The sequence below is a fragment of the Mixophyes fleayi genome, chromosome 6 (genome assembly GCF_038048845.1).
Source record: "Mixophyes fleayi isolate aMixFle1 chromosome 6, aMixFle1.hap1, whole genome shotgun sequence".
Taxonomy (NCBI): Eukaryota; Metazoa; Chordata; class Amphibia; order Anura; family Limnodynastidae; genus Mixophyes; species Mixophyes fleayi.
This window is the reverse complement of record NC_134407.1, coordinates 201555655-201581558: the sequence shown is the minus strand read 5'-3', so window position 1 is coordinate 201581558 and position 25904 is coordinate 201555655. Positions and strand designations below refer to the sequence as shown.

Here is a 25904-nt window from a genome sequence, read left to right as displayed (position 1 = left end):
TGTAACACCAGTGTCTCCCAGTACTTCCAGCTCCAGTGTTCTCACTGCAAATCATCACGGCATGGTGACGTTGGACCCTAAATTCACCATCTCACCTTCTGTAGAAAGGTCCAAGCTTTATACAAATACGAGTTACTTCTGCAGCTCCCTGTGCCTCGCAAGAAGGTACAGTGACAGAAAAAAGTGTTTGATGTGAAATGAGTTGGGGGGATTTGGCTGGAGTGAATCCTACCACTTTCTACTTGCTACCCACCTAAGCAAACCGCGTAACTGCAAACATGAGTCTGGTTGAGAAATTACTAGAGGGAAACAGAGCACAGGAAGAGGTTAAGCAGTGAGATTAGTATAACATTCAGAGTGGAAGAAACCGAAACACATACAAGGTACTCTCATAAATACTATTACTCTGCATTCATACGAGAAGAACACACTGCTACATTCAGTTGGGGTCAAACAGAGCACAGGAAGAGGGTAAGCAGTGAAATTAGTATAACTGCCGGAGTGGAAGAGACTGAAACACATACCAGGTACTGTCATAAACATTGTTTCTATGAATTTATAATGTACAACCCCTAAACAGGGACACATCACAGAGTTTGTGTGATATTTGGGCAATAACGGATGGTGTCGTACAATATGTAAAAGGGAATTTTGACATTTAAATTGGTGATCCCAACTTGTGTGTTAGTCTGCGTGACCACTTAACATGTTTTTAATCTATATACCTTTCTGTTCATTAAATGTATAAATGGCTCCAACATAGTTCATAGCTTTGTATGAAAGGGGAAGATTTAAAAGTCACTGATACAGCCGACCCATGTTATGTAACGAGTCTGGCTCATGAAAGCTTGCAGTCCACATGTTCTTGCCTTGTATGTAGTTACAAAGAATAAATATGAAGCCAGTATTTGCTGCATGGATACTTGTCATCAGCGACCTGTCCTGGGTTCCTTCTCTCCAGAACCGTCATAGGCTCTAGTAAGAGTGTCTGTGTAATGGACTCTTAACCCTTTCACTGCCCTGAGTCTGTGTCAGATCTGCCCAGAAGGTAGCCACATCATTTTTCACATGTTCACATTGTGTTATTTTCATCGGGAATAACTTGTATTACTTATCACTATTCTATATATGTCTGTTTTTGGACAAATAGGGCTTTCTTTTCTTTTAAAGCCAAGTAAATATATGTTTCATTTATGGGTGTTCTATGGTGAAAAACATGCAAAATGTTTAATACACATGTTCATGATTTCCTCCATTGCTACTTTAATGAAATTGTCTCCATCCACAAGCTAGTGTATTCTCTTTACTAAACATTTGGTGTACTATATAGTCCACTTGCGATTTTCTCTTGACTAAAGCCAGGGTTCACTTATACTGCTTATCCTCTTGGACCTCTCCACAGCCTTCAATACCATGGACCACCCCCTTCTGTTGCAGACTCTTCTTTCTCTCGGCCTCTCTTGCTTTGTCCTCGCATGGTTCACCTCTTATCTCGCCAACCTATCCACTTCTGGTTCATGCCCCCCTTTGCCCTCCCTGTTGGAGTCCCTCAGCGCTCTGTTCTTGACCCTCTACTCTTTTCACTGTACACTACCTCCCTGGGTGATCTCATGCCTTCCTTTGGTCTCCAGTATCACCTTTACACCAATGACATCCAATGCTACCTCTCTTCTCTTGATATCCCCCCTTTCTCTCTCGTGTGTCTGACTGCCTTTCCACCATCTCATCTTGGATGTCCTCACATTTTCTCAAAATTAACATTGCCAAAACCGAACTCAATGTCTTTCCTCCTTCTAGATTTTCATCCCACCTTGATATCTCTATCACTCTGTCAACACCATCATCTCATCTGTTCCCCAACTCCATTACTTGGCCATCACCGTCGACTCCTTCCTCTCTTTTGTCCTCCACATTCAATCTCTTGCCCAATCCTGTTATTTCCAATTTAATATCACCTGCCTCTGGCCCTTCCTATCTCAGGATGCCAAGAATACCATTATCCATGCAGTCATCATTTCCCATCTTGATTACTGTAACCTTCTCCTCACCTGCCTACCCCGCCCCCCTTCGTTCTATACTCAACGTGGCTGCGGAACTTATCTTCCTTTCATGCTGCTGTTCTCCTGCCTCCTCTCTCTGCCTTACCTTACATTGGCTCTCCTTCCTCTACAGAATCCTTTTTAAAGTCCTCACCCTTCCTACAAGACCCTCTCCCACTCCATTGCTCCTTACCTCTCCAACCTCCTCTCCATTCACACTCCTGACCCTTTCCCTGCTCTCGGCCAATTACCGTCACCTCTCTTCCACTCTGGAATGACCTCCCCTACTCTATCCGACTGTCCCCTAATATGTGCACCTTCAAACGGGCACTTAAAACTCATCTGTTTCTCAAAGCTTACCAGCCATCCACCTAACAATCACTCCATGCTTGATCTCCTCACCTCTTTCTTCCCCTGCCCCCTCTTTATCGCTCCTCTTGTGCTAGATCCCATCTACTGACTCCCCATTGTGCCTGCTGTCTGGTTGCCCACCCTTTAGGAAGGAAGCTCGTATGATCAGGGCCCTCTTCCCTCCTGTCTCTATACCTATTCTTCCGCTCCAACTTCACTCAGAGATAAGGGGGGCATCCTAACAAATCTTGAGAGAGACCCTTACTTCATGTAGTAGGAGACTGACAAGTATATATGGTTTTATACTATTAACTCTGTTAAAACCCCCTCGAAAATCTCTCCAGAATAAGAGAACGCCTCTGTAGACCACCCAATTCATTATTTAGTGGCAACACATGTCTTTTTTATCGTTCCTCTCCTTTTTACTACTGCGGATAAAGAAGGAAGAAAGAAGCAAAAACTCTTATATTTAATAAAGTGGTAAACTAGGATTTGGGAATAATTTTATTCAATTAAAGATTATTTTAAAATTGTCTGTGTTTTTTTTTTTACTCTTTTATTATAATGTTTAAGAGGCTTAGGGACCCTGGTCCATTATACTGGCACCAAGGTCCCAATTTCTTTCATTACCCCAATCCCCAGCACTTTACAGCACAAGGGCGTTTGTCTCTGGGTGGGAGGCAGGGCTGGATTAACGGAATGGAGGCCCCTGGGCTAATGGGGCCCCCATTCCCCCGTGAGGCCCCCCTCATTAGCAGCCTGGCCCCCATGTTAGCCGACCGCCCCCCCCCCCCTCCCCTCCAAGCGCTTACCTTCTCTCCTGTCACTGCAGTCCTCCTTCCGCGGCGCGCTGTAAGCTCCTTACTGAGGAGATCTCGTGACACTCTTGCGAGATCTCAGTAAGGAGATTACTGAGCGCCGGAGAAGGAGGACTGCAGTGACAGAGCTCAGCTTTGATCGGGCCGGGGGCTCCCCCGTCCCCGTCCCGATCAATACCTCTGCTGAACTCTGTCAAGGGCCCCCTGGATGCCCGAGGCCCCTGGGCTGTAGCCCAGTTAGACCTCGGGTTAATCCGGCCCTGGTGGGAGGGCACACTATTTTTGCTGATAGACATGGGGGGCGGGCTGTTGTATGCAGACCTCCCGCCCACTCATAAGAGACAACAGTCCATCTAGCTTCAGGTTGGTTTTCACCACATTTTTCACACTGTATCTGTACCTATAATTTTGTTTTCCAAAATGATTTAGTTGAAAAGGATAATCGACATTTTTCTGGACACCTCCCATCTGGTCACCATTTTCTCATTCCAGCATTCAAGATTTCTCTCGTGAAGCCTCCTTTCTCTAGAAAGAACTGCTCCTTCCTACTCATGCCCATCTCTCCTCTTGGTGTTCTTGTCCCCTCACCCTATATTCCCTCTCTGTGTCTCCTGTCAGTCTCCCCCACCTCTAGATTGTAAGCTCCCTTGAGCAGGGTCCTCTTTCATCATGTCCTTTTCCTCCTGTTTACCTCTGCCCCCGGTCCCCATTCTCCTCTTCGCCACTTGGCTCCTGCCACTGTCTCTCTACTTCTCCCTCACCTTTACATCTCCATCTTTGTCCATTGTGGTCCATTGTGCAATATGATGTAGCACATGTCCTTGTGTTTCAAACTCCCATTGTCCTATAGATTGTAAGCTTGCGAGCAGAGTTCTCTTACCTCTCTGTATGTATGTATTACCCAGTATTGTCTTATCAATGTTTGTTCCCAATTGTAAAGCGCTACGGAATTTGCTGGCGCTATATAAATAAATGTTGATGATGATGATAATGATGTCCTGACCCTGTTAGTAGCACCCACACTTCAGCACAGGTTCAGCCTCCAATTCTCTCCCCTTCATCCCCACTCTCTGAGCACTGGTAGTCACTTTCACCTCTTTGCCTGTGCACCTGCTCTCTGCTTAGTTCGAAATTTTTGTTCTGCGCATTATTTGTACTTTTATTTGTACTTATTTTCTATACTTATTGCACCTTGTCTTTGTTCTGCTTGTATTGTTTTGCATTGTTACCCTCCACGCTCTATGTACGGCGCTGCAGAACTTTTGTGGCGCTTCATAAATAAATGATAATAATAATAAAGGACATTTACTTAGAGGTGGAGTTGGGTTTTCTTGCAGTGATCAGTGCATTGTGGACTGTACATAGTAACATTATAGAACACTTCTGCATTGCTGACTGTGGTATGATGAAACACCAGCGTCTCCCAGTACTTCCAGCTCATGTTCTCACTGCACAGCATCACAGCAACATGCAGTGAACCTCAATTCACCATCTCGCCTTCTGTAGACAGGTTGGACAAAGGTCCAAACTGGGACGTCAGATATGAGTTCATTCTGCTGCTTACTGTGCTATTATTATTGTATTTTACCTGCTTAAAAATATGACCACACTGAAAAGTAGGAAAATCAGAAGCAGAACACTAATAAAGAGAAATGTAGAAAAATCAGAAGCAGACAGCACATTGTGAACTAGCTCAGGGTTGTAGCTGTAGTGTAGATAGTGATAAGCACTTCTCGGAAAAGCTGCAATGAGAAGAAAACACTTCAATATTCAGCTGGTGCCAAACAGAGGATGGGAAGCAGTGAGATCAGTATAACAGACAGAGTGGAAGAAACTGAAACACATACAAGGTACTGTCATAAATACTATTACTCTGTATTTATAACGTACTATTAACCCCTAAACAGACAGACACATCACAGAGTTTGTGTGATATTAGGTCAATAACTGACAATGTGTAATACAATATGTAAAAGGGAATTGTGACATCTATATTAGTGAACGGTACAAAATGCCAACTTGTGTGTTAGACTGCGTGACCATTTAACATGTTCTTAATCTATTTACATTTCTGTTCATTACATGTATATAAATGGCTCCAACACAGTCCGTAGCTTTGTATGAAAGGGGAAGATTTAAAAGTCACCGATGCAGCCGACAGATATCGTGTAACGAGTCTGGCTCATGAAAACTATTAACCCTTTCACTGCCCCAAGTTTGTGTCAGAACTGCCTCTCAGGTGGTCCCATCATTTTTCACATATTCACATTGTGTTGTGTTCACCGGGAATATCTTGTATTACTTCTTAAATTTCTAAGGGGGATTTCAATTCCCTGCGTTGTTCTAAAGAACGAGGGCAGCGCACTCTTCTCGTATTATGGTAATAGTGCGCATTATTACCGTTACTATGGTATTTTTAACATGGATTTTTGCTTGTGGCTCTTTTGTGGGGACTGAAGCACCCCATTTGTCAGGACATCAGACTGACAGTGACTGGATTAACTGTACTCCGATTAGCTGGCAGACTGTCTTTGAATTAGATTGCATGATCAAAGTTTCAGGAACTGACATTCCACAGTTTCACCGCTATTATGGATCTCTTACCAGCCTCCGGCCTCTGGTGGACACATGAGTTGTCTAGTGAATGTCTCCGTAAGAACATTTGTTTGTTTGCTTTCTTTGCATTCTTTTAGAATGTTTGTATTTATTCCCTAACAACCATACCCCCTGTTTTATAGTGTTCTGTTATCTTGTGCACTTCTGATTTTTAAAACTCATTTTTTCAGGGTTCCTGCTTTTGTCCGCTCTGTTATTCTGTCTCATTCTGTTATCTGGGTTTGCCTTGTTGTCCACTGGTTTTAAATCAATCAAAATCGCCATAAGTTGTCCAAAGAATGTTTATTCATCTCTGATCAGCAAATTGTGCTGATTTTAATTGATTTTTAGTGATTTAAATTAAGTCATTTACCAGCAGTGTTCTCTAGATATTACAGTCTTTCCCTTTCATTTCAATGGAATTTTACAGCATGTGCTTATCAGCTTACGTTTTTTGTGAGTGTGAATGGAACACAGCAGGAGACCAGCAGGGAGCAGGATAAAGATAGGGACAATGCACGGACACTGCGCATCCTGGTGCCGAGTACAGAAGCAAGGTCCAATGAGAGGGATAATGGGCTGAGAACAGGGTTGACAGAAATCTGAAATAGGCTAGGTTCAGGACTGGCAGAAATCTGAAACCGGCTAGGTTCAGGACTGACAGAAATCTGAAACAGGCTAGGGTCAGGACTGGCAGAAATCTGAAACAGGCTAGGTTCAGGACTGCCAGAAATATGAAACAGGCTAGGTTCAGGACTGGCAGAAATCTGAAACAGGCTAGGGTCAGGACTGACAGAAATCTGAAACCGGCTAGGTTCAGGACTGGCAGAAATATGAAACAGGCTAGGTTCAGGACTGGCAGAAATCTGAAACAGGCTAGGTTCAGGACTGGCAGAAATCTGAAACAGGCTAGGTTCAGGACTGCCAGAAATATGAAACAGGCTAGGTTCAGGACTGACAGAGAACTAGAACAAAGTTTCAGAGCAGGCTGAGGTCAGGGCTGGCAGCAGACAAAAGCAGGGCAGTTATAGGTGTGGGATAAACTCAGGGAGTCAGTAAAATTCACAGCAGGATTTGCAGGAACAAACACACAGTGGGTCAGACAGAGCTATAACCAGGACAGGGGTCGAGAGAGAGAGTTATATAAAGGTGGAACAACCAATAGGAATCATGCACTCCCATAGATTTAATTAGCCTGCACCTGTGCTCAATAGAAAGGCTAAGCAGCTGATGCTTAGCAACCAGACAGACACAGGAAAATCAGTGAACAGAGCTGGGACATTGCTTGCCATTGTCTTAGCAACCAACTGAGAGCGAGGTGGTGACACCCGCCACTGTTTCTAACAATTAACAATGATTCACTTATTCACTGTTCATGTGGGATCAGAGCAATGAGTCCATGGATTTATCTTTACTGCCAGCCTATCACATGTGGCCAGTGTGGAAAACTGATTGTTATTGGCTGGTGGTAAAGGGGTGTCTGGGTTACTCCCTGCTTTCATTATTTAGTGGCAGCACATGTCATTTTTCTCGTCCCTCCCCTTTTTACTACTGTGACTAAAGAAGGAATAAAAGACTATTTAGTTTGTAATAAAGTGGTAAACTGGTATATTGGCAATAATTTTATTAAATTAAAGATTATTTTAAAATTGTCTAGGTGGTTTTGTTTTTTTGTTTTGTGTTTTGTTTTGGTTTTGTGTTTAATATCAAGAGTCTTGGGGACCCTGGTCCATTACACCGGCACCAAGGTCCCAATTTCTTTCATTACCCCACAACTCAGGTTTAGGAAGAGCCTCAGAACATTTCAGCACAAGGCCGGTTGTCTCTGGGTGGGAGGGAACACTATTTTAGCAGATAGACATGGGGGGCGTGTTGTATGCAGACCTCCCACCCACCCACAGAGACACCAGTCCATCTAGTCTCAGGCTGGTATGCACCAAATTTTTCACACTGTACCTGTGTCTAAATTTTTGCTTTCCAAAATAACTTAGTTGGAAAAGATAATCGACATCTGCATTTTTTTGAACATTGGTACATTAAGTATTACTGTCTCTGAAATTTGGCGCTAGTATTATGTTTTAAACTTCTTATGTCTCATGTTCTTACAATTTGCTGTAATTAATGTACTGCCATTAATTCAGCAATTAAAGAAGATCTGTCATTCTGTAATTATTTTTTATATTTTAGTGGAATGTCCCCTTTGAACGTATCTGGAATAAACTCATTCTGCAGGACATTTACTTAGAGGTGGAGTTGGCTTTCTTGCAGTGATCAGTGCATTGTGAACTGTACATAGTACGATAATAGGACACTTCTGCATTGCTGGCTGTGGTATGATGAAACACCAGCGTCTCCCGACACTTCCAGCTCATGTTCTCACTGCACAGCATCACAGCAACATGCAGTGAACCTCAATTCACCATCTCGCCTTCTGTAGACAGGTTGGACAAAGGTCCAAACTGGGACTTCAGATATGAGTTCATTCTGCTGCTCACTGTGCTATTATTGTATTTTACCTGCTTCAAAATATCACACTGAAATGTAGGAAAATAAGAAGCAGAATACTATCACAGAGAAATGTAGGAAAATCAGAAGCGGACAGCACATTGTGAACTAGCTCAGGGTTGTAGCTGTAGTGTAGATAGTGATAAGCACTTCTCGGAAAAGCTGCAATGAGAAGAAAACACTGCAATATTCAGCTGGTGCCAAACAGAGGATGGGAAGCAGTGAGATCAGTATAACAGCCAGAGTGAAAGAAACCGAAATACATACAAGGTACTGTCATAAATACTATTACTCTGCATTTATAATGTACTATTAACCCCTAAACAGGCAGACACATCACAGAGTTTGTGTGATATTAGGGCAATAACTCACAATGTGTAATACAATATGTAAAAGGGAATTGTGACATCTATATTAGTGAACGGTACAAGATGGCAACATGTGTGTTTGACTTCATGACCATTTAACATGTTTTTAATCTATATACCTTTCTGTTCATTAAATGTATAAATGGCCCAAGAACAGTCCTTAGCTTTGTATGAAAGGGGAAGATATACTTTTTATTTCCTCATGGGACATAATAATAAGGAACACTTGCATAATATTCATGCTGATGTGTCAGCTAATTTATGGTTTACTATGACAGCTATGAACTGGGATTTATTAAATGAATGAGGTTTCTTACTCTATAACAGACTGTTAATGTTTTTAATTTATTCTACTATTTAATAAATGTAATAATAGTTTTTATGAACAGTGCTCTCTTTTATTTTGTTTATGTGCGATAAGAGGAGTCCCCACGTTCTCATGAAAATTTTGACACCATACCTAGAGGGGAACCCGTATTTTTTTTTTAAAAAAATATACATTTTATTAGTAACATCTTATCTTGAACAGCATTACAAAATATAAAACTCTTGAAAGGTACAATAGTAAGATGACAAATGCACATACAAATTTAACAGTGTGTATAGCACTTTTTCACATAGCTTTTACAAAACAAGTTCAGCTTCATATGAACATGGTACCATGAAGATGTTATTTTGTTTTAAATTATACAAATAACGGGGAAAAGAGGAAGAAGAGGGGGGGAGGGGGGAGGGACAAGGCAAAAAAGGGGGGAAGGAGAAAGAACAGATTGGGAGGGTTAGGGGAAGGAAGAAGGAGTTCACGCCTTTATATTTTTAGCAGGAGATAATAGTTCAATCTAGTATTTCTAGTAATGGATAGGGTTTGACTAAAATTGGAGCAACGGTTGGTTGCAATACGAAGCCCAAGGAGACCAGACCTTGTTGAAGGACACGGAGGAGCCCCTAAGCACACTGGTGATGTGTTCCATCTGATAGGTGTGCCAGATCCGACTACAGACCATTTGGAGCGTTGGAGGAACGGAGTTCTTGACAGGTAGCTGCGCTGATTATATGCAGAAGAAGCTTATGGGTGTGTGTTGGAAGGTCTGGGAGAGGTAGAGGCAATAATACGTGCTTAGGATCGGAGGGCACGGGAGTATCGAGGACAGCCGTTGCTAATGCGAGAACTTCTGTCCAGAATGGGCACAGTCTGGGACAGTCCCACCATGTGTGTATGAAGGTGCCTGTATGGCCACAGTCTCTCCAACATGTTGGACTTGTTTGAGGGTATATGATGTGAAGCCTAGAGGGAACATAATACCATCTATGTAGCAATTTAATGGCGTTTTCTTTGGTACGGACATTTATGGAGCAACGAGCTGTCCACTCGTAGATGTCCGACCATTCTCCTGGGTCTAGGGATGCTCCCAAATCTGCCTCCCACTGTGTCTGAGAACGGTCCTTGGTCTCCGTGGAAGTGGGGAGTAAGGCATTGCCGTATTTTTTTTTTTTTTATGGCACAATCACCCTAGTGAATCCACGGGACCGTGAAAGACATGTATCAGGCGCTTGTAACGTAGGATAATTGCATACTATTCAGAGTCGCAAGTATCGTTAGATACATACAGCTCGGGATACTAAGTAATTTACTTAAAGCAAATTACATTGTGTGTTTTGGGCAGACGTTTACTTCCAGGCACCACCACAGAGTTACCAGAAGCCCCATGATCTGAATGTAGCATTGATCAAGACTGTATTGGATACACCACTCAGTTTGTTCATACTTAATTTTCCCATCCTCTAATGCAGCCACTTTAATAGCAATTTAAAGTATTCCATCCAACAGCAGCTTACAATTTACATAGAAAATCCCCATAACAACCCGTGTACAGAGTGGTTCTATCACAAGCAGCAGCTGCTTAGAGTAAAGAGATAATCGGTTTGGATAGGGAATAAAGTCAGTTGCATTGAGACTAGTACCAATTCAAACAGTGTCTTAAAAGCTGGGCAGTGTTTTATAGGGTGTTTTACAGAGGCGTTCTCTTATTCTGGAGAGATGACGAGGGGGTATTAACAGAGCTAATATTTCAATACAGTATATATTGGTCAATCCCTTACTGCATAAGGTAAGAGTCCCTCTGCAGGATGGTCAGGATGTCCCCCGTCCCTTCGAGTCACATGACTGACTGTGAAAGTATTATAATTTGGAGTGGATATGGGTCTTTATGAAGAAGGCTTCCCCATATTTAGGAGGGTAGCAGGCATTTACCCTGCTTTTCTAATTACAATATTTTTGCCTTTCTTGATAGAAGGACCGATTAATTCATCTAATTCTAAAAAAGTAGAGTTTTTTTTGATGATCTGTCAAATCTTTGTTGCATGATTGTTAGATTGATGAAGCCCATCAATCTATCTTTCTCTTCGATCTCTCAAGTTGTTCAATTTCCCTATATGCTTTATCCAGAACATATTCAGGATAGTTTTTGTTTGAGAACGGACTGACAGAGCTTTTCTGTATGTTTCTTGAAATCTTCTGGATTGGAACAATTAATTTTCATACGGAGAAATTGGTCCTTAGGGACATTAGTTTTCATATTCTGGAGTGGTCACTTATAAAATGCAAATAGTTTATACACTTCAACATAGAGCTGTCCCAGACGCTGGTAAACATACGGCAGCACTTGTGGGCCATATTCTTAGCGCAGCTAAAACCGCAGTGGCAGCAACCTGGAAAAAAACAGATCCCTCCACTTTAACTGAAATCATAAGCAGAATATAGCAAACTTATCGTTGTGAACATATTACTAGTATAATAAATGATAAACCCATTAAATTTCGAAATACCTGGCAACCTTGGCTGACTATCTATGGAACGGATCAACCAGAGACCGATCAAAGTCAAAGTCCTAGTTAAATGAAAAGAAAGATATTATGACCTCGATTGCAAAAGGATTTTCTGATCACTTAGCTGGTGGCGAGATGCCGGGCTGAGTTTCCCTTCCCCCCCCCCCCCCTTGTCCTTTTACTCTCTTTCTGTCTTCCTTTTTTCCTCCTTCAATTCATTTGATATTTAACATAACAATGTTCTTATTAGTTTACATTTATTAACAAAATGTTTGTTTTATAGTCTAACCTGTATGCTATTGTAACTGTAAAATTGTCAATAAACTATACTTTAAAAAAAAAAAAAATGCAAATATTTATACAGATCCACTTCCTTTAGAAAATGTTTCGGTAATAATTATATTACCATTTACCTTCAATGTGATATCCAAATAATAAACATGTGAAGTGCTATAAGTGCAAGTAAAACGTAAACCAAAATCATTGTGATTCAAATGTGATAAAAAAAGAAGAAAGAAGTCTCATCACCATTCCACACAAAAAATAAATCTATAAACCTGCCATAGAGGACCAGATTTTACCCGAACAGGGAACCCCTTATGAACTGTTCCTCAAACAATCCCATATAGAGGTTAGCAAAGCTTGGGGCGAACCTAGTCCCCATGGCAGTCCCCAGTGTCTGTAAATAATAAAGTGAATCAAAAATTAAATAATTGTGCTGAAGGATAAACAGAATTGACGATAAAGTGAACTCACAAATGATGATCCATGTTTGTATCATTTGTATTATTGCACGTGGCCGTTGTGTGTGCTTGAAGTTTTAACATTGTTCAGAGTGCGAATAGAAATGGAACAAAGAGGCACAAAACAGGTTTCATTTAAAGTGTAGGATGAAACCAAGAGAGCACCATCTATGAGCTGCTGAAAAATTTGCATGCCCACTTTTGCAGAGTGAAACTGACCATACTCTCTATAGCGAGGCACGCCTGTGAGAATACGTCTTCTCCACCTCTTTATCTTACTTCAATAATCTTACTTTAAAGACTGGGTCATGTCCTGATCTGTTGTGCTAGTGATATTAGAATTTTTAATATAAACAATAAGCCCTGTATCCTAAGCTATACTATATATATATATATATATATATATATATATATATATATATATATATATATTCTAATATTTTGCCTCAAATATTTTATTTTTGTAACAACTGCCACCTCGCTACCACACTGATTGCCTCTTCCCATTCTCGCCTCCAGGACTTCCCCCTCCAGTGGAGCCCTATCTCCCACTCCCTATCAGGTTAGTCTCTACTCTCCAAGGCTTCAAGCTTGCCCTTAAAACATATTTCTTTATTCAACTCTACCAGCCCTAACTTCTTTGCCTCGGCTATCACCTCCACCCATCACTCGGTGTCAGCCTATTTGTGTGTTCCTTGTCCCCGTGTACGCTCTCACTAGCAGGGCCCTCTATCCTCCTGTTCTCTGTACCTCTAGGCGTGCTTCCCTAGCACTGTGTTCTTAAGTCCAGGCCTAGTTCACATTGGACATTACCATCAATTGTATCAATATATAGCTTGATCTGCATTATCAAGTTGTCTGTGTGTAATATGTTTAATCACTTGGTGTTTGTATTGTTTTGTTCTTCATGTATTATGTATTCTGTTATGCATTGTTGCTGTCTGTTTATTGTATATTACTGTAAATGTCATGTATGACACTGCAGACCTTTAGTGGTGCCTTATAAATAAAAGATAATAATAATAATAATAGCTGCCAGATTCCACAGCTTCACCGATCTAGTGGATCTCTTACCAGTCTGCGCCCTCCGGTGGACACATGAGTTGTCTAGTCAATTTTTCAATAATAATATTTGTTTGTGTGCTTTCTTTCCATACTTTTGCCTTTAATCCCCAACAATCATACCTCCTGTAACTGTGTTCCCTTTGTTATATAGTATTCTGTTACTCTGTGTTCACCCCTGTTTTTTAATACCACGAGTGAACGCAGTTTTGTTCTGTGTGCCAGTGAGCGCAAAGGACACTTACTACAGCCTGCGATTTCTGGGAGCTAACTGAGCAGGGGAGGGGAGTTTGGCAGTAGCCGCAGTACTATGTGGGCAAACTGAAGTACACATAGCAACTACCGAATGCAGCCCTGCGCATCTCAAAGTAACTTGCTTCTATGCCGTATTTCTTGCACCAGCTATAGAGCTAGTCTGAGTCCTGATCAGTAGTGATGACAGTATTGTACGCATGCTAAAACATGTTTTTGCAATCTTGTGCAACTGTAAAAATGTATTTTAGTAGTCATTAAGATCATCCTAAAAAATGTATTTCATGGGGAAAAAAAAATATTAAAAAACTTTTTATTTTTTTTTAACTGTTTTATCACTAATGCCTTCACTAATGCCTTTATTATTAACAGGCGACATTAATTCAAGCTGTTTTTTGAACGTATCATGCAGTGTTCTGTGTACTAGAGGACAGCAGACCTGCCCTCAATTTCAAAAGCACATGTATCTTGAGATCCGTGCCTTGATGAATTCGGGCAAACGCAAAACCTAAATACGTGTGTAATACTGAATGCGGGTTGCACTCAGAATATGTGCCTTAATTAATGAGGCCCAGATTTGGTGCAGCACGGTGGCTAAGTAGTTAGCATTTCTGCCACACAGCGCTGGGGTTATGAGTTCAATTGCCGACAATGGCCTTATCTGTGTGGAGTTTGTATGTTCTCCTCGTGTTTGCGTGGGTTTCCTCCGGGTGCTCCGGTTTCCTCCCACATTACAAAAACATAATAGTAGGTTAATTGGTTGCTATCAAAATTGACCCTAGTCTGTGTCTCTCTCTGTCTGTCTGTCTGTGTGTGTTAGAGAATTTAGACTGTAACCTCCAATGGGGCAGGGACTGATGTGAATGAGCTCTCTATACAGCGCTGCGGAATCAGTGGCGCTATATAAATAGATGATGATGATGATGATGAGTGTTCAGAGACCACACTTTAAAATAAGGAACATCATAAAAAAACCACTCTGTACACAAGGGTGAGTGATGGATCAATGCTAGGAAATAACGTGCACAATGTTTGTACACGGATCTGTCACTCTACCTACAGAATGAACGCTGGTATATAGGTTGGCATGAAAGTGCACATATAATATGGACGTCTGTTTGTGGGACTTACTGTTCAGATGGGTCCAGGACATTTAGCAAGTTTATTAAATTAGCCTGTGAGACATATTCTGTAACAAAAATGCTTTTTCTTTCTTTGTTACCCGTTAGTTTCTACACTATAGATTCTGAATACATTTATGTTAAACACAGAGCTGTGTGTCCCCAGAATGAGGTGTACAGAATAACTAATGTCTTGGTTTCTGTGTCTTCCAGCAATTGACGGCAGAACTGGAACGGATCCCAGATGACACAAGGTGAGAGATGAATATAACCGGATTTTAAGCAGCATGTAACAGGGAGTGACTGGGAGTATTGTCTGTGATTTTACCTGAAGTAAAACCTGTAGCTTATTACCACAAATGTTTAATGTCGATTTAAAGGGCCGCTAAACGTAAATATAAGTTGTTTTCTGAAAAAGAGATGCTAACAATATTCATTGAGTGATTTGGGGGTATTTTCTTATACGCAGCAGTAAGTAACAACCATTCCCTCAGAGTCACGTTTTTCAGAAAATTGCTGAAAACAGAGGACAATAGCTTGCACTAAGCTTCAGAGCAAATGTAAATATACTGTGATATAGCCTAAGTTATGTGGCACATTTACTTAAGTAGCCACTTTCCACAGATTTATGTAATGTAGGTGCTCCCTGCAGTGCATGTACCTACCGCCCGCTCAGAGGCTAGCTCAGACTTTTCCCCTTACTGCCCCCTGTGGGTTGGAATGTGGAAAGGGACCATACACATTTTGAAAACCAGGCTGCCAGTGGGACAAGTGTATCCATACAGTTCACATCGCCATTGTTTTTAATAAGTGTGTGACAAACCATCTCTTGACTGGTATATTGAACACCTCCATCAATAAAACTTGACATTGTCCCTTAGATGTTTCACACAAGATGACAGCCCATGTCTTGGGGGTTATTACTGTCACCCTGTTCTCCCCATCAGGTGTTCTGATCTGCGTGAATCTGGTCATCGCCAGGCTCTATTGTTATGCTCAGATGTCCTGGCTTTACAATCTTACTAGCCCAACTTGTTGACTTGACAGTTTTGGGCTTGGACCACTGTCAATCAGCATGCCCATAAATAGACTGAATGTCTCTGCAGTTCTTTATGACTTTCACTAATCTAAGAACTGTTAGTCTGTGTGTGTTTGTCCCTCTCTCTCTCTTGATGAGCTTGAACTTGCACTCAACATAAATACTACTCATGCCTTAATAGAGTAGTTTGCTTAGGGTAGGATGTTTAACTACTCAAACCACTGCTCTTTCATCTCTATCACCACCTGTGAGGGTCACACACTTTCAACTAATCTTCTCCTTGGACTGGCCGCACACGACACCACAATATCCAATGGTGTGTCCTTTTCTCTCACACTCAGCCGTAGTCTTTTTAACTATCTTGGCTAATCTCCCCAGAACTGGACAGGGCCTTTGTTAAATCCTACAATGCCACCACTAACCAACGCCCCCCTTCCTTTACCCAGAGCTGTACCCTCATTCCCCTCAACTATGAGATACATCTACTAAACAGTGTTCAGCTTAATGGTGTTACACCTATATGTCTGTGAATGTTACAGTGCAATGTCAGAAACATCTGATTTCACAACATATATGAAGTATATTTGGTTTTGCGGCCCCAAGTCCTATCCTGCCCCGTCAGCACCATGACCCCTTCACATCTCCAGCTTGCCTGCTGTTCCTGAGCTTGTGCTGATGTCTAACTCCCACAGAATATATGCAAAGAGGGAACCAACTCATGAACATGCCTCTGTTGATGTCTACCAGCACCTTAGTTCAGCTCTCCTACCTGTGAAAAACTTTCCTCCCCATCCACAACCTCATATGTGCTTAGCATCCTGCCTTGACTGTCTGACATCCATTCTCCTATCTTATCCTCCTCCTGTTTATGATTAATACAAATGTACTGATCCACTTACCTACTATCTCTTTTCATTGCTATCACTTTTGTCCCTAACACCCTTTGCCATTTATCACCTCTCCCCAACCTACTCCATCTCCTCACCTCTTACCCCCATCTGAGAAAGAGAGGGTGTACCGAATATTTAGGCATTGCACTCTGCACATGAATTCTCCATAACATTTGACATTCTCAGTAACTCTCTTCTCCTGTACACCCTTCACTGCCTTTGCCAACTTCCTCAATGAAGTCATGCTCACTTTGGTCTCCATTACCACCTGTAGTCAGATGATACCTAAATCTAAAAATCATACCTGACTCTCTCCCTCTTCCTTAACCTTTGTGTCCAACTGCCTCTCCCCTTTCTCCAACTGGATGTCCCTATGCTTCCTCAAACTTAACATGTCAAAAACTGAGCTCATTATTTTTTGCCTCTGCTACCCATCACCACATGTCTCTTACAGATGACAAAATCACCCTCTCCCCCCACTTTCCATGCACGCTGCCATGTTGTAATCCATGAATCCACCCTCAGCTTTACTCCCTCAGATCCACTCTCTCTCACAGTCCTCTCACCTCCTCCTCCTCCACAACAATGCCAAAATATGCTGCTTCCTCTCTCAGGAAGTAACCACTCATCATTTCCTGCCTTGACTACTGTAACCTCCCCCTCACTGGTCTTGCACTCATCCACCTTTCCCCTCCAAAATTCATCCTGGATGCCACAGCTAGACTAATCTTCCTGCCCCAATGCTCCTTATCCACAGCTAGACTAATCTTCCTGCCCCAATGCTCATTATCCACAGCTAGACTAATCTTCCACTCCTAATGTTCCTCATCCGCTGCTCCTCTCTGTAGATCCTTTTACTGGCTCCCCATTCCCTCCGCAATTAAGTGCATGCTGCTCACCTTACTTACAAAGCCCTCACTAACGCTCCCACCCATATATCATTGATCTTGTCACGAGATACACCCCTACTCGACTACTTTTCTCCGCCTCTGACCTTTGACTTCTCCTGCACTGGTCCCCACTGATGGAACTCCTTGCCTCACCTTACCAGACTCTCTCAACCTATAGTCCTTCAAACACTTCCTCAAAACCCACCTCTCTGTGCTTGCCTACACGAACCCATCATACGCCGCTATGACTACCCCCTCTGCTACCTTCTTCCACCAGGTTCCACTTGTGCCCCATTTACTCATAACTGTCTCTCTTTTCCCCATCTCTCTAGCATGTAAGCTGTCTCTGGCAGGATCCTCTCTATCTTATGTCTTATGTTCATCCACTGTCTGTCCCTTGTCATGCTTTTGCTGAATTTTGTGGGAGTGCTATTCTGTTTATTCACACCCATGGAATTTGTGCCTGTATCTGTAAGCATTCATAAAATGCTAAATTGTTGTTACTTACAACAACACCACCATCTCCTCTGTCACCCAACTCCGCTGCTTGTATGTCACCCTTGACTCCTCTCTCTCTTTTGCCCCCCACATTCATTCCCTCGCCCAAGCCTGTCGCTTCCAACTATGCAACATCACCCGCATACGTCCTTTTCTCTCTCAGGAGGCCACCAAAACCATCATCCACGCACTCATCATCTCCGGCCTTGATTATTGTAACCTCCTCCTCACCGGCCTCCCCCACTCCCGTCTCTTCCCCCTCCGCTCTATACTCAATGCGGCTGCAAGACTCATCTACCTCTCACGCCACTCCTCCTCTGCCTCCCCTCTCTGCCTTGCCCTACACTGGCTCCCCTTCCCTTACAGAATTCTTTTCAAACTCCTCACCACCACTTACAAGGCTCTCTCCCACTCTACTGCCCCTTATATCTCTAACCTCTTCTCCATTCACACTCCCACCCGCTCCCTGCGCTCAGCCAATGACCGCCGCCTCTCTTCCACTCTGATCACCTCTTCCCATTCCAGAATCCAGGACTTTTCCCGTGCAGCCCCCTTCACTGGAATGACCTCCCTCGCTCCATCGCCTCTTTCCTACTCTGTGCTTCTTTAAACGTGCACTCAAAACTCACCTCTTTCTCAAAGCCTACCAACCATCCACTTAACCCCCATCTCCTCCACTCTTTCTCCCCTCTCTCCCATTGCCTCAACTAGCTCCTCTTGTGCTTGGTCTGTTTAACCCTCCCTTAGGATGTAAGCTCGCTTGAGCAGGGCCCTCTTCCCTCCTGTCTCCTTACCTGTTCTTCTGCTCCGTGTTTATTGCATCAGCCTGCCTGGAGTTTCTGAAGTATTGGTACTTTTTGTTTATTGTTCTGTACTGTTATACCCTGTATAGTCTACTGTTTGTACTGTGTACGGCGCTGCGGAAGCCTTGTGGTGCCTAACAAATAAAGGATGATGATGATGATAATAATAATAATAATAATAAAATACTTTACTGGCAAATAGTAAATATTCTCTGACATGATTCCCACATGCAGAACACATTCTGGACCTCCACAGAAGCTTTCTCATCCAAAATATCACTATGGTGAATCCAGTGTTGGATGAACTAATAGAGATTAGGCTTCTAACCAGGGAGCAGTATAACTGTGTGTGGTACAAACCCATAAGCCAGGAGCAGATGAGAGAACTCTACAATCAAATCAATGGCTGGATCCACTCTGCAAAGGACAAGGTCTATGAAAGCCTCAAAAAGGCAAATCCAATTGTTATAGAAAATCTGGAAAAAAACATTGCAAATCTGGAAAGAAGACCTCAACCAGGTAACATTATGTAACCAGATGTCAGATATGTTCTTCATTGATTACACTGGTCAACAGAATTTTTGCTGCCCAACATGTTAAAGCTGATTTAGGACCAGTTTTTGGTGCTGATTCCAAATATATGATCAGATATCCCAGATTGGCTACAGTTTTTGAGATATGAGGGGTTACACAAATTTGTCAAAAACCGACAATTTAGCGTGGTCACGCTGGAGGTTCCAACAGTAGTCCGCCATCATATGTATGTCCCAACTGCCTTGGTATCTCTCCTCCATCACCTTGGTGTCATGGTGAAACCGCTCCCCTTGTTCTTCACTAAAATCACCAAGGTTGTGTCAGAATTGGTCCAGGTGGCTATGCAGGAAGTGCACCTTTATGCTCATATTAATTCCCAAATTTTCTCTCCAAACCATGGGCTCACCAAAGCTTAACGTTTCTATTTACCATTTTTCCAGTGTCGTAGGTCCTCTACACATGGTTTGCAAACCTAATGTGGTGCCCATGCCTTGTCCTGGTCTCCTAATTTGATCCCAAAATATGCCAAATAAACTTGTTTCACAAAGTTGGTGATGGGTTTTCTTTGTTTCACCAAAAATATAGCTACCACATAAGTAGCAGAATACTTCTGGGTCATTCAAACAGTTTCTACGGGAGGAATTCATTTTTTTTCGTAAAAAAAACAAAGTTATATTGACATTATTCATATGTTTGACCAAAGTGTAATAAGCTGCACAACATGTTATATAAAGGAAACATTAATTTAAAAAGACAACCCAAAAATATTCCACCTATGGAAGTCAGCAGCAACGCAAATATTGCGGGAAAAAGCACACTTAGCTGCTAGAATAGTACCTCACATATCTAGAGAACCGTAGCGAATTGCGAAAAACGTATTACATTTCTGAAATCAGCACCACAGATATACCCCAAATCCATTTAAAGTTCCTGGGCAGCAGAAACATTTTTCAATTTTGTTAAGCAGTGTTATCAGAAGTCATCTACTTGATAAAGCATAGAAATACAGCATAACAGAATTTAAGAATATGTTTTCCATCTAGAGAGCAATGGAATCAAAGGTGGATTTAGTCATAGACTTGTGTCCCTTTCTTGCAGCCTGGGGAAAGTCTTGTCTTATGGGTATCAAACATTGCACAATATTCCATACCCACCTGCGGTCAGTCAATCATAGCAGTGTGAATAGGTACACTTAAAGGGAGCCATACGTCCAAATGAAATTACATTTTGCTTGTTTAAGAGGGATAGGACAGTAAAGGGTAGATTTATCAAACCCTTTAAAAAGGAAAACTGGAGGTGTTGCCCACAGCAACCAATCAGATCCTAGTTATCATTTTCTAGAATGTACTCGTCAGCTAGAATCTGATTGCTTGCTATGGGCAACACCGCCACTTATACTTTTTCGAAGGTTTGATAAATCTACCCCTAAGTGTTCATAATGGGGTTGGTTGGAGATCAGGATGGCATAAGATTTAATCTGGGGTAGTGGACATTAACCCTTCTATTTTATTTGAAGACAAGACATTTTTTGAGAGTTACAGCAAATTTAGTTTTGCCCTCATATTAAACTAAAGGGCATCAGAGGGTACTTGAACTAGCAGCAGTCCCTGGTATAACAAAGAGGGGTGACACAAAAATTAGTGCAGTCGTTATATGTTTTCTATGGTTTGTTATAAGATGCTATGCAGCTAACTTAACATAAATTACTTTTATTTTAGCTTACAAATACGGTGACGTCTTGAAAGTGGATTGTACCGGGGCCTCAAGGACCACAACCACACAGAATAACCTAATAGAGGAGGGTAAGACCACATATATGATCTGTACTCCCCAAAACATGTTAAGGAACACTTGTTATAAAGTGTCTTTAATTTCAAAGGCCTTCCACCCTCAATCAGGACTTCACTGCCCATGCGATGGACCCAGGCATGTTCAGAAAGGGACTCCTCTACTGAGAGCGATGGGCCTCGGGAGGGTGAACCAGCATTACTATGTCCCGTAGTGGCCACACACCCCAGCATTGACACTTGTTTAGGGGAAGAGAACAGCAGGGGCTTTCATAGTTGATGGTCTAGCATCAACGGGTCCATAGCAGCCGTATGAGCTGCTCCAGTGGAAGTTCCACCAGTGCTCCCAGTTTAACTTTACAAATTGGTTAAGTTGTTTTCTGATGGCCTGTATTGTTAATACACCCTGGTACATCCTCAGAGAGGTCAGCCTGGGAGGCTAGAGATAAGGGAGACTATTGCAATGCATGGAATACACCATAACTAAAAATGTGTTTTGGGGAAAAACCTGTGGGTGTGGTATGTCTGATGTGGATGTGGTTTTGTCAAGCCAATCATATGTATGAGAATGTGTTATTTCAAAATATTGAGATAAAAGATAGGGTATAAAATTCAGGAGCTTTCTACGTAGTCCAGTATACAGCATACTTGCCTATTCTCCCGGAGCTCCAAAATTTCGGCCTTAATGAGATGCCAGGCTGCTGAGATGGCATCACCTCGCTCACTCCTGTACTTGTTCACCTGACAAGTAAGGTCATCGAATATGGTATACGGTATATGACAAACATGCAGGACCACTCTTGGTAGCACTTGGTCCGGTCTTTAAAGGATAAAATAATGATACACAATCCTCAAACTAGAAGCATTTTTTTTTGTGTGGATTACATTAACCACACAGAAACTTAACAGTGATGACTGGTAAAGACAAATGAAGCAATTCTTCCCATTTCACATATTGATGTTTCATCATTAAATCTGTGTTTACCCTAAGTCTGTTTAAATTCTGTTACTTTTGTGTTTCATCTTGATCAACCATTTATTATTTCAACAACATTATGTTTCTAGTAAATCCCTCTGTTTTGCACTTTACAGGAGTGCGGGCTTCTGAAACCATGGCTCAAACAGACTCTGTAATAATGCTGCAGTACAAAGACATTATAAAGAAAGTGGCAAAACGCAGAAACATTGACCCTGCTCTAATAGCCGGAATTATATCTCGGTCGTCTCGAGGTGGCGATCTTCTCAACGACGGCTGGGGATTTGACAATGATTCATTTGGTCTAATGCAGGTGCCGCTCAATTTGTTTGTTCTGTATTACGGATAATAAACTATGTATAGAAACAGAGAGAAAGAGATGTACATACGCTATGCTCTACTTTCTCTCTATGAGAGGAATCCTGGGCGAACCAATTCACCATCTAATGAGTTCCCCTAATGGGAGGGAATCTGAAAAACCAGGATGGCAAAATGTAGACGTTATCATCATAGAAAGGTTTATGGCAGGGGCATTTTATAAATGTAAAAAAAAATATTAGTGCCTGCCCCTCCCCATATGTGAAAAGGGGAGAGTGGGGAAGGTATATGTCCCCCCACCATTCTCCCCTTCTCATGTGTGCCACAAGTCCCTACCGGTTGCGCTGTCCGATGGAGAAGGGCTCTGGTCTTCACAGCAGCTCCCATCTCTGCTTTCTCCATGTGGGAAGGAACTGTGCAGAACACTGGTGATTCCCACTCATGGAACAGTTGGATGTGTAGTGCAGTGGATCCACAGTGCAACAGTATAAGCTGCTTGCAGGAATACAATGGGAGAGCAGTGTGAAGCAGGACATACTTACTGACATAATTTTGACTGCTCTGTTGCTGCTTGGCTGGATTCTAGAACGTTGGAACCCTGTTTGGAAATTATATAGATACTATTCACTAGTAACGAGGCAACACTGTAGGTCTCCTTCCCCCCAACCATGCCCGACATTAAATCAACAGCTCACACATTTAATAAATAGGCTGCCTCCCCCCCCCCCCCCCAACTAGACCAGCCATTAAATTATTTGTCCCCCACATTTAATGCAGAGAACAACATTGCTTTATTAGCCCCTACAATATATAAATAGCCCTCATCAACCCCAAATTACATTAATATTTCTACAATTGACCCCCATATTAAAAAAAAATAACACCACCAGCTGCTACATTGCATGAATAGTCCCCAGATTACTTTGTTGAAAACAATAAATTTATTTTATATCATGTTCAAATAAATATCACCATGGTAATCATATAATAATTATTTCATTTTTTGGCAGTGCTCCCCATCCATTATTCATCACCCCTGTTATTGATCACCTTCCTTAACTAACTCCCTTAATCATCCCCACACTCCTGTTATTCATCACACACCCAATCCCCCTCCAATATCTTAATCATCCCTGTCATGTCCCCAAACATCCATCATCCCCCTTCAATATCTCCCTCACCCCACTGTTTCATGTCAGCAGTTCAATAGTTCCAGAGGAGCATGGCCCACTAGCAATGAAATGGGTTACAATTATAATTTTACAGATATTTTATGTTTATGTGAATAGTCTTCTTATATGAATAGTCAACAGGATGTACTATATATATATATATATATATATATATATATATATATATATATATATATAAAATATTACTGCACCCCCTCCAAATACTCTGGATTGTACAACATTAGATTATTGCGGGGATTTCGCAGTTCAAACAAGGACAATCCGAAAAAAAACACTTCCCAGTCCACCACCCCATAAAGAATACACACAGAAGACAGACAAAGCTATTCTTTTGCTAGTAAAAGGCAGGAAAAGTATGACCCCACTTCACATTTACTTTTACACAACATTTTACATTGTTCAAGCAAGTTAATGATAGTTGCACTTTAAGAAATTGAATGGATAAAAATGTTTTACTAAATGTTAACTCAGTTTATTGTATCAATGTCTCTTGAAACAAGATAATAGAAAGCAATTAAACCAATTTTCTAAGGATACATGATTACTTCACACACCCAGTCCTGTAATCATCATGTGATCGGGTCTCTGAGGTAGGACTAGCAGCAGGGAGAGGACCACTGGGCAAAACTTGTTGACGGGCTAGCCCCATGTGACTGGCGCATGGGCCTGTGTGCACCCATGGTGAATACTCAACTAGTTTATTGCCCTAAAGAGCAGGCAAAGAGTAGCACAGGCACTTTTATGATGGTATAAAGCGATATGTTTAAGGTATGAGGCCTTTAGTGAGCAAGGCATCTGATTCCTAGTTTACCCATTTGCCCTGAGGACCAGCTTGGTGATATAATGGATATATGTTTGTGTTTGGAGATATTTTATGTGGAGTTAAGTGACTGACAATGTCTATAATCTGCTCCTTTCCAAGAGCAGACTGACCTCTCTCCAAATGATTTGCATTTGTATTGTATATAGGTATAATGTACTGCAAGTGGGCAATTTTACTTTTCTATTTTGATGCCGTATTTGCTTTATAATTGCTGTATTACAATATGTAATATGACACTTCATTAGTTGCATAACCATTTTCGTTCCCCGTTAAAGGTGTCACATGATCAAGCTCCTCATTTATCCTTGCAGATCTGTAAGCGATTTTACACACTTGTTGGAGAATGGAACAGTGAGGAACACTTGCACCAAGCAGCTGGTATTCTTGTAGACATGATTGATACAATTAAAAGAAAATTCCCAGAATGGACAATGGCCCAACAGTTGAAAGGTTCTTACTTTGTAGTCATAAGGTCATTTATCAGCAGATTATTTAAAAGTGACAATTATGCCCACGGTATTTTATATAATAATATAGCAACTTAATCATTGTTCATATTTATTTAATTGATGGGCAGGGTCAGAATTGTTGTAAAGTTTTGAGATACACTATACTAGGCGTTACAAATAAATATCAGGGCATTTGTATTAATGTTTTGTATATGTTACTAAACAGATGGAAATATATAGTTAAATCTTAGTTAATATAAATTCTTTGTAAGCTTGTGCAGCTTGAGGGTTTGAATTACCATAGATTTTAGATTTTTAGTGTGCAAGCTTCCCTGGGGCAGGGATTGGTCTAAATAAAGGACTCATGTTTGTGCTATTTTGTACATATTATTAAACGATGATAATAATACCTGTAATGACTGCTTTTTCCTGTAGGTGGCATTGCAGCTTACAACTGTGGCCCACTTCGAGTTGACAGCTATAATGAAATAGACAAGTTCACGGTGTCACAAGACTACTCCAACGATGTGATTGCCAGAGCTCATTGGTTTAAAATAAATTGGTATCAGTGATAATATCAATTTAGAAGGATAATCGTCATTCCGGAACCAGGAATGGAACCAACATGATTACAACCTAAATCATTTACCTGAATGTTTTTTAAGATTTCATTAAAAAAAAAAAAAAAAAGTCTGTTCCGAGATATGCGATAAACCCATAGAGAGAACACGATCGATGAAAAGTGGTTTCGTTTTAGAGGATCATTACATAAAGTTCGTCGTTGTATAACTTTTTAATAAACAATGTTGTTCAATTAGCAAGACCAATGTTTTCAGTGTTTTTAATGATTATGAAATGGCCTGGACTGACAGAACTGCGCCTATAATGAGGAAATTAGTTTCAAAAATACAAATGTTGCAGTAAATGTCTTTTTTAGTAGTCTATGCAATGGCTACTAGATTTAATGATGATTAAAGTGATAATATTTGTTATTTGTAGTGTTTAGTATTCAAATACACATATT

At 41.4% G+C, this 25904-nt stretch overlaps 1 protein-coding gene across 6 annotated transcripts; it reads left to right on the top strand.

Moving 5' to 3' along the window:
* LOC142095189 (lysozyme g-like) lies at positions 1-25703 on the top strand. Of its 6 annotated transcripts, none has more exons than XM_075178056.1 (7): positions 1-165; positions 14894-14934; positions 19035-19319; positions 21053-21136; positions 22214-22410; positions 24743-24881; positions 25316-25703. In XM_075178056.1, the coding sequence occupies exons 2-7, from the start codon at positions 14925-14927 to the stop codon at positions 25450-25452; spliced, it is 852 nt and encodes a 283-aa protein (XP_075034157.1). In that variant the 5' UTR covers positions 1-165; positions 14894-14924; the 3' UTR covers positions 25453-25703. The 6 variants fall into 6 exon arrangements, with proteins under 6 accessions (XP_075034157.1, XP_075034158.1, XP_075034154.1 ...); XM_075178057.1 differs by lacking the exon at positions 1-165 and adding an exon at positions 194-471; XM_075178053.1 differs by lacking the exon at positions 1-165 and adding an exon at positions 194-527.
* The last annotated feature ends 201 nt before the right edge of the window (positions 25704-25904 follow it).